Source organism: Loa loa (genome assembly GCF_000183805.2).
Source record: "Loa loa unplaced genomic scaffold supercont3.385, whole genome shotgun sequence".
NCBI classification, from domain to species: Eukaryota; Metazoa; Nematoda; class Chromadorea; order Rhabditida; family Onchocercidae; genus Loa; species Loa loa.
The window spans coordinates 40151-56011 of NW_018108565.1; the positions used below are offsets into that span (position 1 = coordinate 40151).

The window sequence follows — 15861 nt, forward strand, 5'->3', positions numbered from 1 at the left end:
TATATATATATATATATATACATATATATGTATATATATATGTATAAACACATATATAAGCAAACCTGAATTGCACCACTTTGGAAAAGCTGTTCCACAACGGCCATATCTTTAACACTTGTACCTTCGTGTAGAAAACCTACTCCACAAGACAATGTTTCTTTTAGAGTTTTATCCTACAAAATATGACAGAATCAGGGAAAGTTGAACCACTTTAATTTAAGTAAAAAGTTTCAGAAAGTCTAGAAAAGACTGATACCATACCTGAACATTATCCAGCAATCGAATAAAACTTGGTTCCTGTGGATTAATATGTAAAAACCGCTTCGACTGTCCATCAGCATGTGCCATTGTAAGCATGTCAACAGCAGTTGATCTCGACTGCCGTCTACTAGGTACAAAAACGAGTGCAGGGCGTGGACGTAGCTTACCACCATGTCGCACAACTGCTGCATAAACCGGCCGCGCCATTGCTGCCAGTCGAGAAGCAGTGTGTGACAAGTTAAAACCCTAAAAACGACTTGAAATATAAATCTGAAACGTTAATACAAAGAAAAAATGAAAGTCTCGGAAAAATTTTCAACAATAACACTTTGTTTCAGAAGATTTGTGACATGCAAACATGGAAATTGTTATAGCAATAACAATGTACTTAAAAGAATTTCAACCTGTATGAAAAGTTCCAATGGAAGAGGTCGACAGTTTGGTGCGAAATTAAAAGTAGCCTGTGAGGAGCAACCAAGCCACTGTCCGACGTCTCTGGCATTGGCAAGTGATGATGAAAGGGCAACAATTCGAACTGTTGAATCCAGCTGTGACGACATATAACGCATACGCGAGCAAATTATTTCTAGTACTGGCTAAAAGAAATTAAATTACCAAAATGAATAAACTACTTAATGAGACAATAAAAAATTAAAGACAAAGAAGTATGAAAAAGGTCAAATTGAAAGCAGATTAGGTCTAGCGAAAATTAGATAGAAATCCATTGAACACAGCAACTACACTGGGCTTCAGGAGATGTTTAGATAAATGGGGAAATGTTATAAAGTAGTTTTTCTCTGTGAAATGGCCATGTTTGTCCTATATCAGTGATCATATTTCTCCCACACCATTTACCAGTGGAATTTCTTCATTGATCAACAGCAAATGGAAATGGGCAACTTATTTTCCCGCTCCTTCTCCTCTTGAAAGTTACGTTACGAAGACAATAAATAATTGGAGAAATCAAGACAAGCATGCGAGAGAATTTCAGAAACATAGGATCTAATATGCAGAATATCGAGCAGTCAATATTCCACCATGTACTGTGTAATAAACGAACCCCATTATTGCCTCCAATCATATGAAGATCGTCAACGATAAATAACCGCACAGCTTGAACATTCTTTCGTTGTTTCCAACGACGACTAACGTTGTCCCATTTTTCTGGTGTTGCTATAATCAACTGTCCTCGTTGCAGCAACTTCAGATCAGTTGACGGTTCGCCCGTCAACATAACAACTGTTTTTTCTAATGCAGTCCCAATTCGTTCTTGCCAATCGCCAAACTTCTGAAAAAAAAACAGTTTGAAAGGCGATCAATGCTGTTATATAAAATACTGTAATAATCAGGAATAAAACTCTTTATGCAATATTTTCTATCCTCCAACCCTCATATACATAAGCTTTTTTGCAATAGTTTTTAATAACAGTTTCAATCATTTAACTCCCGAAAAAAATCAGGAAAAACAACGAACTTTTTCAGCCAAATCTTCCATTGGTGTCACGTAAACCGCTTTAGCATCAGGCCTGTTATCGAAGTGCCTAAGAATAGCAAACTCTGCACAAACAGTTTTACCACTTCCGTGTGGTGCACCAATAAATACACTATCGTTGCCTTCGTAAACCGTTCGAAAAACTGGAGCATGAAATAATTCAAAATTTATGATGTGGTCGTTAAGAAAGTGAAGATAGGTAGACCATAAAGCTTATAGTTCGTGGTTACATAAAACGTATCCCAACAATCTGCTTCGATTTTATTTTGCTTTCTAATCTAACATCTTCCTTTTCTCTACACAAATTTTGTATTAATAAGTGTACTGACATCTTAAACAAGGACTTATACAATGAATTTCAGAAACTTACCCGCAACATCTGCTAGATTCTACAAAAAATATGTATAATCAGTAAAGACTTATAATTAGCACAAGGAAATAGTGTAATTACCTTGTGTTTGGATGGGGTTGAACACGGAGATGTTCTTTTGTTCGAATACTGACTGGAAAAGCTTGTTGTTCAAGGCTGACAGAGGCAACGGTTGCAAATCCAATAGCTCAGTTGGCGGTGGGTATTTCTCAGGCAAAATCAAATGTCGAAATGATATCGGTAAAACGGTTTCACTACCAAGCCAACGATCAGAAACTAAAATCACTGAATCTTCATTATCCGATTTCATGGTTTATAATTAACTTTTTTCCTGCACAGCATACTGGGTTAATAAATTCATCAAACAATAAAACTAAACTAAAAAATAAAAGTAAAATAACACCTATACGTATAAAATATAGTGGCGGCAAAGGGTCGAACACTGGTACAAACATCTTCACCAAATGTTCATCTTCGCAAAATTTTTGCTTCAGAAGGAAATATTCATGATGCAGAATCAGTTCACCATCAACATCTTCAATAAATATCCAGAATCCTTCAGCCGTCCCTGAAGCCACCAATACTTAAATTCCCAAAATTCATTTTAAATTACTGGAGCAATAAAAACAATTTGAACTTGCAAAACAAACCATGTACTCGAGCGTCCCACAGAAAATCGGGCGTAACTGTTAGTTCAATTCTCAAAGTCGATCGTGTTATGGGTTGGATTAGTGCCGTCATATCTAATTTCGGCAACTGAAAACCCGATTCCATTCAACCACAACATTATATGATAAGTCTGCAACTCTTGAGAAAAAAAGTGGAATAAAATACGTCATCATCTGTACCTGACGGATGAACTTGTATAAGGGCTTGCCCATTTTAGGCATTTTCACCAATTCACCAAGCTGATGTTGATCAAGATCATATAAACGTTCAAATGAAAGATTCTTCTTGTCAATGCTTCGCACAACCTGAAATTTATTAAATCAGTTAGAATTCATACCACTAAACATTTGAATATGGGATCTCAAAGAAAAAAAAAATGATGCCATAAATTTTTCTGAATTTATGTAATTAAATAGAATGTTCGACTTCTGAGGGTATTTTCTTGAACTGGTGAAGAGGATTAAGCGACTGCCACTGCCGAGCACTGATCATTTTGCAAACGCCAAGGACCTTCTAAAAAAAAATATGTCAGTTAGGAATATAAAGATTAATGAAGCGGTGAGGAGTAAGCAGAAAGTGAAATTTTCTTTATAATCAACAGAAAGAATAAACATGCCTGCGCAAGATGTGCCCAACCTCTCCATAATACGATTTCAAACAGTGCTCGGAACAGCCGTCCTGCAGACTGACTAATAAATACCATGTCACTTTGAAGCGCGAATCCCTCCAACTTCAGTTGTGAAATATAAGCCTGGAGGAAATTTGCTACGTTTATATTGTAGTGTTTAGAGCAGAAATTGGTTATAAAATTCTGGTAAATCAGTCACTTAACATCCTCTGTTTGATTTCCTCAAGCAAAAATGAAATTTGGACAGAAAGTAGCAATGAATACTGAATACAATTTTCCAATTATAATTTCTGTTGAACCTAGGATGGAAAGTGTGAACTAATGGTATGATGAATTTATACAATTTCTACACTAAATCATGGTATGGAAGTACCTGCAGAAGCACATTAACTTTTGCACTGCTCTCTTCTAAACTTTCTTTAATTGGAACTGGAACATGTTCAGCCAGTTTTTGCAATTCTAACTTCTCTTCTTCGCGGACCATAATATTTCGGAATTCTGATGACATTGAAAATATACGAAACAAGTCAATTTCAGTTGCTGTTGCTTTCAGCAGCTGATTATATGTTTGCATCGTATCATGGGTACAATAAAAGTGAGACGCAATACGACCCAATTCAGTTGCCTGAAATTAACAGAAACTACTACATTCTCACTACTATATCTCTCGTTGCATTTCTGTTCTCATTATCTCTATAAGTTATATGTTTGCATGTTTGCTATATGTTTCTGTTTCTTCTAGTATGTTTTTTCTAGTATGTTTGAAATATCTTACTTTTTTATTTGCTTTTAACAAACAGTGTTTAAGTGAAAGAAAAACCTAACATGAAATGCAGCCAAAATTCAATCAAAACTCATCGCACTATAACTGGTCCCATCTCAGTACGGTTTCTACTATTTAGAAATCCAAAGTTATATTAAAAAAGAAGGCATACCTGGATAAGTCCACTTCTACGATCATATTTGATAAGACTGGCTTTATCCAACTGCGCCGCAGCTGTGTGAATTAGATCTGCACGTCGCTGTTCCAGTAAAGGGTCTAATTTCTAAAAATCGATATACGTCCTTTCATAATATATTTTAGCTTCATTTAAAGAAAAAAAATCTAATTTTCGGATAGATTTAGTTTATCATACCTTTACAATCTTTTTCAACGATGAAAAACTATTTATTTTCAAATTTATAAACTTGAATACCACTTGTTCATGTGAAATTCCGTATAGCGCTGGTGACTTAACCATGCGAACATATAAATATGTATACCCCAACCAATTCATCGCATCGCTGACATTGTTGATAGTTCCAAGCACTATTTCGGCATTCAATGTATCAGCTAACTTTGAGATCAACTGACTTTCGATCGGCAACTGAACATTTTAAGTTTTAGGAATTCAGAAGACATCATCAGTCTTTTGAACAAATCGACAACGAAGGAATGTTTGGACTCAACAAACCTGCTGATTCATGAGTGACAGATAGTATTGCAACTCGGAGTGATGTGTTATCATAATACCTTTGCCCTTCGAGTCATACTGAGGTCGACCAGCACGGCCAAGCATCTACAAAAATTATGATAAAAAAATTGGAGCAGTACCAGAAGCCGGTAACCACGGATCGGCAACTGGTCAATTAGTCAAATAATAAAAAATAAAACTTCCCAAACAGTTTAAGAAAAATTACAAAATTTTTAATAATCATAATGCAAAGTTTTTCTAGCTCCTAATAGGAATATCTACGTCCTGCATTCAGAAGATCAAAAAAAAAAAATTCGAAAAATAAGAAGACATTTCATTTTCTTCTAGAAAAATTTATAGTAATACCTGCATAACATCCAACGCACCAAGTTCAGTCCAACGTCCAATTTCTGGACTGTAAATTTGTGTTCCTTTGATAATTACGGTATGAGCTGGTAAGTTGACGCCCCAGGCCAGTGTAGCTGTTGAAACAAGTACCTAGGAAAGAATTTTTCTAAGAATTCTTCAAATTCTTTCGGAAAATGAAAAATAAATAAAGTGGGGAAACACAAAAGCAACTTAATACAGCTCACAAAAAAAATATAAACAGCATGGCAAGAAAAATAATGTACCTGCAAGTGGCGGTCGGCAAATAAGTCTTCAACGAGAGTACGGTCAACACGAGTCATACCAGCATGATGGATTGCAAAACCATAAGGAATTAAGTCTCTCAGATCCGCGTTTGCTACCTGTATAAAATAATGCAGAAATGAAACCAAACGCAAATGCACCAATAAAGCGGCATTTTTTGCTCGTTCCTTCTTTTTCCCCTTCCTCTTCCTTAATGTATTAAACTATCGTCTAGAATTATGGGCATAACATTGAAACTAACCAAATTAAAACAAATCAATGAACTGTAACTAATAAAACATTTAATACTTTTCCCTACTCAGTACTTTTTTAATGCATGAAAAGAGAGAGCTGATCCCATGATGATGGACAAAAAATTGAAAGCAACCTGTGATGCTTCACTACGGAGAATTTCAGTACTTGCACTACCTTCCCGCATGAATGCACTTAAAGTATCTTTTTCGAGACAAGCATCCCGTATTGCCTTTGCTGTTTTCGCTGTTTCTTTCCGTGAATGCACAAAAATTAGAACCTGAAGAGCCCAAATATGTAGACAGGAAAGAAATAAATGACTCAGGCGAAAATACGAGGAAAATTTATGAATCTACTAAGAGATCTCTAGCCCTATGACACATCAGTGTAAAAGAAATTAATAGTAAAAAGCGAAAAATAAACCTGACTCTTCCCAGCATGCTCCATCACTTTGTCGTAAACGACTTCATTCATTGCTTGATATCGTTTTAATGCTTTTTTCTCTGTAATACCGATATATTGCTGTTCAAGAGGAACAGGTCGAAAGCTGTTATCGAAGAAAAACAAATTCTGTGGTTTCACTCGTAGGAATGTTCCAACATCCTGGTAATTCGGTAAAGTTGCTGAAAGTCCAACCAAACGACATTCTTCATGGTTTTGTTCCATTTGTCGTAGAGTTCTGAAAAACATTAACACAGTTTTAATACAGTCAAAGAATTCCAGTAAAAGCGTGGAAAAACAACAGTGAAATTTAACACGGTTATGGACATTAAAATTTTTTTCGAAATGAATTCACCTTACAACAATGGCTTCCAGCACTGGTCCTCGGTTGTCGTGTAGAAGATGAATCTCATCAATAATTAACAATGCAACGAGCTGACTGTAAGCACGTTCGCCCCCTGAAAATGCATGGCAACGTGGTTAACTGTGAATGAAGTATTGCACCTGAATTGATTAAACTTTAGATTTTCTAATTCTTTATAAAATCAAGACTTTTCGAAGTCCAACTTACCTTTACGAGTTACAATATCATATTTTTCAGGTGTGCACACAATCACTTGAGTCTGCATGAATTGCTCCTTGTTCATCTGCTGATCACCTGTCATTTCACCAACCTAGGACATAAATTTTACGAACAACCGCAAAATAACCAAAAATAAGTATACTGCAAAATAAGCGTAAACTGAATCATTTTAAATCCAAAATTTAAAAAAGCAATTTCGACTCACTGTAATTTTATAAGGTGCTAAGCGTTTTGTAAAAGTTCCGACCATTTCCTGTACCAATGATTTCATTGGAGCAATGTAGATACATTTAAATTCATCTACCCGTATGCTTCCATCACCATTCATATGTTTTGATATCTCACGCAAAATACACAATAAAGCAACATTGGTTTTACCGGCGCCCTGAAAAATCAATATCCTACTCATCCTCTATTTTCCGAAGATTTGATTTAGAAGTAGGCATCACTCATATGACTAGACCTTGAGGAACAGATGGAACTGCTCTGAGAATAGATAATAAATGATTCATGAAGCATACTCTTTTTAAAGATTACTAACCGTAGGTGCACACAAAAGCAAGTGTTCATCGGATTTTAAAGCAGAATCACATAGTCTCGACTGGATCCGATTAAGTGTTTTGAATCCTTCGAAAGCTGGTTGAGCATACTTTGGTAAGTCGTTTACTGCAACCAGTTTCTGAAATGCTTCACTGTGAAGAACAAATATTTTTAACCAGAAAATTCTGATCCTTCTGAAGTCAAAGATTAATAATATTCTGGAGCAATTCACCTCATTTTCTTCAAATGGCTTCGGTTTGAGAGCAGGCACATGAACCTCTTCATAACTTTTTTTCTGCTTACGATAAGAACCATCTGGCAAGTGACAACGCTGCAAATACAAGCATAAATCCTAAATGTTTTTGGAATGTCAGCGGATTATCAAATTAATGCAGCATATATTTTCAAAGTTAATCACTTCAAATAAATTTGAAGTGGTGGATGTTTTCACCGGGAAAAAAAAATTGAGTTCACTATCCTTAATTACACCTATCTTAATCAAATAACAGCTCATCCGAGATATCTATTAGAATAGCATGTAAGGTGGCTCGAATACACGCATCATTTACATAGAGAATCTAATTATCAGTACCAGTTAACATAAATATATCTTGATAAATCATGACTGCATTACTTTCAAAAAAAAGCGGTTCATAATAAATATGGAATGTTTGCTTATCTCGTAACAGACTTTCTAATTAAAAATCACCTTTAACTTAAACGAAGAAACTTTCAGAACATAACTGAAACGGCATATGTGAGATGTATAAAAAAAATGATGGCCTTATGACCTGTACTTTTGCAAAAAAGAAATAAGGAAAGAAACGAGTCAAGCAATGTGAAAAATGAACAAAATACTTTGTTGCTCATTAAATGTGAGCCTTGTGAGAAAGCAAGATCATCCAAATCAAGCACTTTACGTGACTGTAACCAATTACCCACTGCTGTTCCTTCATCATTACCCCCTTCGGCTTCAGCTATTCTGCGTTGTTGTTGTACCCGAGCACGCTTTTCCCGTTCAGCCTGTAATTAAAGTAATTAACAAATTTTATTCACTCGCGAAATTTGTTAATAATTAGCAATTTCCATTCATTCGCTTATTTGAAATTAGAATCCTCCAGCTTAAATTCAGTATCTATTAGTTACCTCAACTGTATCTGCACTTTCTGTCTCATGAAGCTCAGCGAGAATATGGTGCAGCTCTGGTCGGCTGAGCATTTCCTTCTCGATGTTTTCTCTTTCTTTGCCTTCTTGTGCCTGTTTCAAAAGAGTACAGTATAAAATCATTTGTCGATGCTGACGAAGCACCTTGATAAATTCAAACTGATCGAAACCAAGCAGTAATACCAGTTGATTCTCGCAATCACGGTCATCGGATGCCTCCTGAAAACGAAGTTTATGAATTGGGACATGCTGATGCTGAAAGACCATAAGGTACTAAACTAACTCAAACACAAAATTATTCCATGGAAATAAACCGTTCTACCTTCAAAACTTGCAGCACTTCATTAACTTTCTGCTGTGCCACAATTGGATCTTTGTAGAATTTGGAGAGTGACCGCTGAATCCAATGCGCATCTATATCGCGAGCATGCAAATTTCCTTTACGCTCAACACTAGTATTCTGTAATAAAGCGTCTGAAGCATTTAGATAAGTAAACTACCTCTCACCTTTTCCTCATTTGATAACTTCCATTTCAACAAATGTTTTGATTATGCGTAACAAAGCCCTAGATGAATTCAGTGCAATGTTCGAGAACAAGTACGTAAGCCCTTCCTTACTAAAAGCCTATGTATAGTCATGTAAGCATTCATTTGCATAATCACAAATGCAAACATAGATTGATCCTGATTTCTAGGATATATCGGCTTTAAGAATGATGTGCTGAAAAGTCTTTCGAAAGTGACAAAACAATTATAGAATTCAATTACTTGAAAATATTCGAAAGGATTTATAGCATGAAATAAATAAAAGTACAGATTCAAAAACTCCAAAAAAACCTCATCATCCTCATCAATATATCGCGCTTTAAGTGTTTCTTCAAAAACAGCTTCAACGCCTCCTTCATCTTCCCCACCTGATCCTTCTTCCTTCACTTCTTCCTCCATACCTTCGTCGCCCTCAGCTTCTTCATCAGAATCATCGAACTGTACATTGACACCGATTGTTTCATCTATTTCATCTTGCTGAAAAAAATTGATTAAAACTCACAAAGATTATCAAGTTTTTGCAACATGAAAATTCATCCGGTGACGCTCTTATAATGAAAATCTTGATAAAATGATTTCGACCAGAATGCCTAGCATAATAAAGTTATTCTTATGGTTGAATTAAAGAAAAACTCGCATTGTCAAATTTCCCTTTCTCGTCATCAACTGAAAAATCCGTTATTTTCTTGGCGAGATTGGTCAACACAGCAATTCTTTCATCCGTCAGCAATCCAAGAAGAAGCTCCACTTCCTTTTTGCGATCCTTTTCACGTATTTTATCTGATTTTAAAACTACCAGAACTTCATCAGCTGCACCACACAGAATATCACGTGGCTAAGAACAAGGCATACACTTTAATTATGAAAATAAAAAAATGAGCATTAATAAATGAAAAAGTTATTCGAAAATAAAGTTTCTCAAGTTGAAAACCTTATGGAAAGAAATAGTTTTTTCAGTACATTAATGGAATTAGTTTTAGCTGCAACTACACAAAAATACAAATTCGCAGTACAACAATCAAGCTGTCTTCAAAGCTCTGAAAACACTCTCTGCAACAACTTTTAGGATTTAAAGTTTTCAAACCGGAACTACCTGATCTCCAATAGCATCTTGTATATAAGCTAATACTGCTTCATAGGTCTGTCTTGTTTCTTGCGTTCTTGGCTTGTACAAACCCATCAGTTCTGTGTTTGAATCTCCTAGCAGAGTGTGGGATGTCGTACTGTTCCCGGTGACACTTGAATCAGCCCGCTTTTTTCTACAAATGAAACTGTGAGGGAGAACCAAATTATGACAATTTTAAAACGTTAACAACAAATCATGGGCCTAAGATTTCGAATTGCAAAAATAATGAACTGCAAAAACAAATCATTATACGGTTTAAATTCAAATTTCATTCGTTTCAAATGGACTTTCTGATGATAACTAAGCTAAGTTATAGAATCATCGGCAGGACATTTTCTTTCTCAGTTAATCCATTTATTGTTAGAAACTGACTGGGTTAAGAGCTCATCGACAACGTATTAATAATTCTTTTTGTTTGTTATGATTTATAATAATTAATAATTATGATTTACAATAACTTACTTTCTTGCTTTTTTGGTTCCAAATGCGGGTGCTTTGGCTCGCTGATACTTGTCGCCCATCTTAACACCAGCTAAGACTTCCTTAGTGAGTGGCATAACCTCACCGGTAGGTTCATCGCGACCACGACGATCTGTGAAGTTAAAATCGACTTGCAGCACAAGATTACTGTTCTGAAATGATAAACATCTAATGTATATGTTCAAGTATGTGAAATCTATAGAAAAATAAAGATCTGGTTATGTGATCTGTTAACCCCTATATTTAACACAATCAAATCATGGTATTACACTAACATAGTTACATTGATCAAAATCAGAGAGTTGCAACTACCGACACTGCTTGGTTCCTTACCAACTGTAAAGAATATAAAATATATGAAAGCTACCTGTCGATACTCATACTGTTGTACGCGAGCTATTTCATCGGCCATACTGACAGGAAAATTAGGGGTGACGTTTCAGTCTGATTCCTGAAATCAAGTCTCATACCTTCTAGTATATCAGTCGTTATTCACTTCATTTTTGTAAATTGAGTGAATTTTTTTACTGTTGTTACATTCATTCAACTGTATATTCCCCCAGCAAATCTTTTGAAATATCCAGTTTTCCTCCATGTCTAAACTGAGAGAAGTTCAAAATTGCGCAGCTGAACAAAATAATGATATCTGCAAGTCAGCAGTCACTATTTTTCGCATTCTTTCCGTGGAATACTTCCCGGTCGTTGTTACATAACTATTTCTCAAATACATTGTTATTAATCACAATATTCTCTCAAATACCGCTCATCCCATTATACAGTCTTCGCTAATAAATCTCATACTTTGCGCTCCTCTAACCACCGCATCATCTTGCCACCCCCTCTGACCTCTTACAACCGTCCCAACTCATTATTGCAACCACTGGGAACGCAACACTCGCTGCATGCAACGACGTGTAAGGGTGGTCGCAATGCAACGGGTGGGGTCAGAAGGGAGACGGCAGAAAGTATTTAAGATGGTGTCTCCAAGCGGAGCAATACAAAATAACTAAGGGGTGAGATTCTGCCCTGAAGACTTCCGGACGACTTTTTATTCCGGATATTAGCTCCACATTCTTGACAGAATTGCTAAAATTCGACTTAGCAGTCACTCCATTATTTGTTTCACTCCTTGACAACATATGATTAAGGAATAAAGAATTACGGATGTGAAGGAAAGGTTCGAGTTCAAGTTTAGTACCTTATGTGTTGTGTGCATATTGATCATCCCTGCTCAAAAGGATGAATGTTTCACTGGGTTGCAGGACCAAATTTAACGGGTTCTATGCCTGATCTTTCGTCTCAAACCGCATTGAATGATGGAAGAATCGGTGGTGAGGTGTGTTTGGTAATGTGAGGTCAAGTATTTGGGTGGGCGGTATTGGGTTAGGTGATTGGGTAAACAAGAGATGGATAGGTATTTTGAGTTAGTTGGATGCATAGGAAGCGGATGGATGGACAGGACTGTTAACATTTAACAGACTGGTGTTAGAATGTAATTGAAATATATCAGTGACTTTTCTGGTAACTTTTTGTGTACTTCTGGATGTCCAACCCAAGTGCTTTGCGAACTTCGGTTGGAAAAACTTTGTACAAGGTCGGTAAAAATTATCTAGTTGTTATAAGAGGGGAACATATTCTGTCTAAATACTGTTTTGTTGATTCACTTGAAAATCACCCCATTTTTTCGGGTGTGTTCCACGTGTGGCCGAACAGGCCCGTTTACTGAAATAGAAGCAACAATGTCGACTATGCTGAAGACGTTCTATGTCGTCTTGGTATTAGCATCTTTTGTTTTTATTGGCACTGGTAAGTTCTGTTGCATTATAGACATTTACCCCATTTTCTGATATAAGAATAATCTTTTCATTGTCGTTATTTAAAATGATGAGTTCAATGCGCGCAAAATATAGCAATTTATGTTATCTCTTGTTCTCAGAAAAATCACGACTTCTTCCGAGAAACGGATAAATAAAAGTATTTAAGGTAATTCATTGTGAGTCATGCATATCAGTTTACTTTGTGGACAGTAATAAGACATTAAAATACAGCAACTGAGAGAAAGATGCCGTATAAAAAAACAAAAAAATGAAATTAAAAATCAAACTGAAAGGGTCAAAGTAGCAAGTGTCAATATGTCATTATATAAATAAAAGAGTTTCCAGTGATGACCTAATTAGGAGTCATCTAAGAGTTAGTAACTGAGCCTGACTTGTGGATCATGTAAGCCGAATGATTGATTTACATTTTGTTATCTTTCAGCATTCTTCTTCATGTTTACTGAGCAAGGATATCGCTTTGACATTGGCTGGTTCCTGACAGCCACATCACCGCATATGTGGGCAGCTTTGGGCATTGCTTGCGCCTTGTCTTTATCTGTTTTGGGAGCTGGATGGTATTTCATCTTTATCTTTAGTGATTGTAAAAGTTCATTTATCCGAAGTAGTCTGAACTCTCTAACCAATTCTACACTTTTTGTCTTTCAAGAAACTTTTTTCAGGGGAATATTTACGACAGGAGTATCAATTTTGGGCGGTGGTGTGAAAGCGCCTCGAATCCGAACTAAAAACTTAGTTTCAATCATATTCTGTGAGGCTGTTGCTATTTTCGGCATCATAATGGCATTTGTATTCCTTGGTAAAATCCATGTAAGTTTTTTAACTTCAAAGCTGGACGAGTGAACACACCTAAACTATAGGTCCCTGTGCAAAAAGTTTGCCGTTCTTCTGTCCTTCTTCCTTTTTTCATTTTTCTCTGTGCTCTTGTTATTCATTTCTTCAATGACTACATGAAATCAAAAGTCAAATTTAATACTATGCGCTTGGCAAACACGGCTTCTGAATTAGAGGCGATAGGATTATTTCCACCAAGAATACGCTAACTTTTTGCAATTGCAGTTGAAGTTTGAAATTTTGAGCCAGTTTTATGCATAAATATGGCCGCACATTCCTGAAGTCAAGTAATAATGCATGGCTTGTAATGAATCTTGTTTTTGCACTGAAAACTGACAACCAGCACATTACATTGTTTACCACAGTCTCTACGTTGATTTTGGTAGTCGTAGAACGGATTTTTAATTATAAATATCAAATTTTTAGGGATTCAATCGAGCTATTGCGTCAGATGTGGTGCTGTCCAAAAATATCGCTAGTGGGTACATGATTTTCGGTGGTGGACTTACTGTTGGTTTCAGCAATTTTGTGTGTGGCCTATCCATAGGCTGGTTTTACTTTTACGTGATTAAATTTCCATATTTATGTTTTTAAAAGCTTGTATTTCGGCATACAATTACATTTCAGTAACAGTAGGAGGATTAAATTAGATGCACACATAGTCATAGCTGTATTGAAATTCACCATCTACGCAATGTTTATTGTCACTTAAAATGGTCCCCGAAAATTTCTGAGTAAATGGTGTTTGAGTTTATGAAGTCCTTTCACATTTCTTTGGTACGGAAATTTCAAACTTAAAAATTATAGGCATTGTGGGCAGCGGTGCAGCCTTGGCAGATGCTGCAAATCCGGCTTTATTCACAAAAGTTTTAATTATTGAAATATTTGCTTCTGCAATTGGCCTTTTTGGTATGATTATTGGCATAGTGCAGGTAAATGTGCATTTGCTATCATTTTTTTTCAGAAAATTCTGTAGGGATGCAATTTCAGTATTTTCAAAGCCACATTTTATTGCTTTTAGACTGAAAAAGTATGAAATATATCATTCCTCATACTATTGCATAAGATTTATTATCTCGATTGTACATCTAATAACGTACCTTCTCTAGAAACACTCTTCTTTCTTTTTGATTCCAATAATTACTATTTAACCAAAATATATGGAGTTGAGACAGCTTCGCTATTCATTGATATGTCATCGAAGGTAGTGCCCTGGGAATAAAAGCCGAAAAAAGTGTAGTCTGAACATCTACACTTGGAATTGAGTTCTTTCTCCCATCGCAAGGCTAGAAATTTTTACAATTTATTGATCATAATTTGAAATTCATACTTTTTATTTGCAGACAAATAAGGTTGCGATGGGTGACCAAATTTGACAGCGAAATTGGAGCTCTTTATCATTTGCAACTTTTTTATCTGTGGTTTTAGCTTCTGAGGAAGTTTTGGTGGACGGGAGATTGTTTTGGAAACAATTTCCAAATTTAGACAGCGTGTGTGATTCACATGTACTGCTTGATTACCTGTCTCATGCCAAGTATTTCTAGAGAATATATTCCTTCAAAGAACAGGAAAAGAAAAATATAAAGAAGTAGGCGAGGAACAATGTATTGCGAGAGTTATTTATTTGGATTTATTGACTTTTTGCATCGAAGAGCCCCACTTTTTAATTAGGACTAGTTTTGTACAATTTGCCTCTAATTTTTATAAAAAAATTCTGAAAGTAGTGAAAACACAAAGGCAAGTCGCTTTTTTCTTTTTTTTTGCGAGAAATCGCGATTCTGTTAAATGACCATATGTTGATCAAAACGGAAAATCCTAGTCCGGATGAACTATATCCTCTTATTCGGGTAAAGTTGCAGCTGTGGATATTAGGGAAATTTTTTTAATTTTCGTTTGATTTTTTTCTTTCTCTTTCTCTATTGTAAGGAGTTGAATGTAGTGCTTCTGAAATTTTTTTTGTTGCAAGTGAAACTTATGATAGTTGGAGTGCATCAATTCAATTACATGTTAAATATGAATATCTCATTCTTATTTCTCTTATTTTGTTTGCGTTACAGAAAAATACATATTTCGGTTTTTCCTAAAAGCTATAAAACCTATCTTATTTTTCATGCTCCCACTCATTTTCGCTGTCATTGATACCGTTCATTGTTTTGTGCGTCTTTTGATATAATAACTGTTGAGCAGCGTTTATATCTTGTAAATAAACAACCTATGCTGTGCCTTCAGCTGTTTACATTTCTCTTTTACCACACTCATCATCGTTGGAAGTAACACATTACTAAGGTGATTTTATTGTTTTCATTTTTCAAGACAATTATGGTTTTTGCGTTAACATTTGCTAGTGTGCAAGAAATCTGAAGAATGAGTGACGGGTCTTATCGGTGACACATAAAGTCTTGGGTTCTTGGCAATGGAAATTTTATAATGAATTGGTGATCAACAAAATAACTCGTTACAAATTTACCTAGTTGACGTCGTTGTTTGTTTTCCCTGTTGTTCTCCGCAAATGTTATTTGTTATCAAGTAATGAAGGTTTTAGGGAAAACTTTT

General features: G+C 35.7%; 2 protein-coding genes across 2 annotated transcripts in view; one reads left to right on the plus strand and one right to left on the minus strand.

Moving 5' to 3' along the window:
- LOAG_18591 (U5 small nuclear ribonucleoprotein helicase) overlaps positions 1-11051 on the minus strand; it is a gene marked incomplete at its 5' end in the record, with an annotated part of 16310 nt that extends 5259 nt beyond the window's left edge. Inside the window, 32 exons of the mRNA XM_020451252.1 lie at positions 66-176; positions 265-510; positions 669-860; positions 1325-1552; positions 1739-1899; positions 2208-2402; positions 2530-2694; positions 2777-2882; positions 2975-3100; positions 3222-3308; positions 3412-3546; positions 3797-4048; positions 4359-4469; positions 4620-4790; positions 4878-4982; positions 5244-5375; positions 5510-5626; positions 5896-6039; positions 6183-6438; positions 6556-6658; positions 6772-6874; positions 6989-7168; positions 7325-7462; positions 7556-7654; positions 8182-8346; positions 8470-8706; positions 8810-8947; positions 9325-9510; positions 9671-9868; positions 10127-10292; positions 10622-10791; positions 11007-11051. Coding sequence (XP_020304982.1) covers positions 66-176; positions 265-510; positions 669-860; positions 1325-1552; positions 1739-1899; positions 2208-2402; positions 2530-2694; positions 2777-2882; positions 2975-3100; positions 3222-3308; positions 3412-3546; positions 3797-4048; positions 4359-4469; positions 4620-4790; positions 4878-4982; positions 5244-5375; positions 5510-5626; positions 5896-6039; positions 6183-6438; positions 6556-6658; positions 6772-6874; positions 6989-7168; positions 7325-7462; positions 7556-7654; positions 8182-8346; positions 8470-8706; positions 8810-8947; positions 9325-9510; positions 9671-9868; positions 10127-10292; positions 10622-10791; positions 11007-11051 — 4968 coding nt within the window. The remainder of the gene's footprint in view (positions 1-65; positions 177-264; positions 511-668; positions 861-1324; positions 1553-1738; positions 1900-2207; positions 2403-2529; positions 2695-2776; positions 2883-2974; positions 3101-3221; positions 3309-3411; positions 3547-3796; positions 4049-4358; positions 4470-4619; positions 4791-4877; positions 4983-5243; positions 5376-5509; positions 5627-5895; positions 6040-6182; positions 6439-6555; positions 6659-6771; positions 6875-6988; positions 7169-7324; positions 7463-7555; positions 7655-8181; positions 8347-8469; positions 8707-8809; positions 8948-9324; positions 9511-9670; positions 9869-10126; positions 10293-10621; positions 10792-11006) is intronic.
- A 1113-nt stretch (positions 11052-12164) lies between these two features.
- Positions 12165-15045, plus strand: LOAG_05327 (vacuolar ATP synthase proteolipid subunit). The gene is made up of 6 exons (XM_020446818.1): positions 12165-12445; positions 12899-13031; positions 13137-13284; positions 13735-13855; positions 14116-14240; positions 14652-15045. Exons 1-6 carry the CDS (start codon positions 12379-12381, stop codon positions 14682-14684), a joined length of 627 nt encoding a protein of 208 aa, XP_020302884.1. The 5' UTR covers positions 12165-12378; the 3' UTR covers positions 14685-15045.
- The last annotated feature ends 816 nt before the right edge of the window (positions 15046-15861 follow it).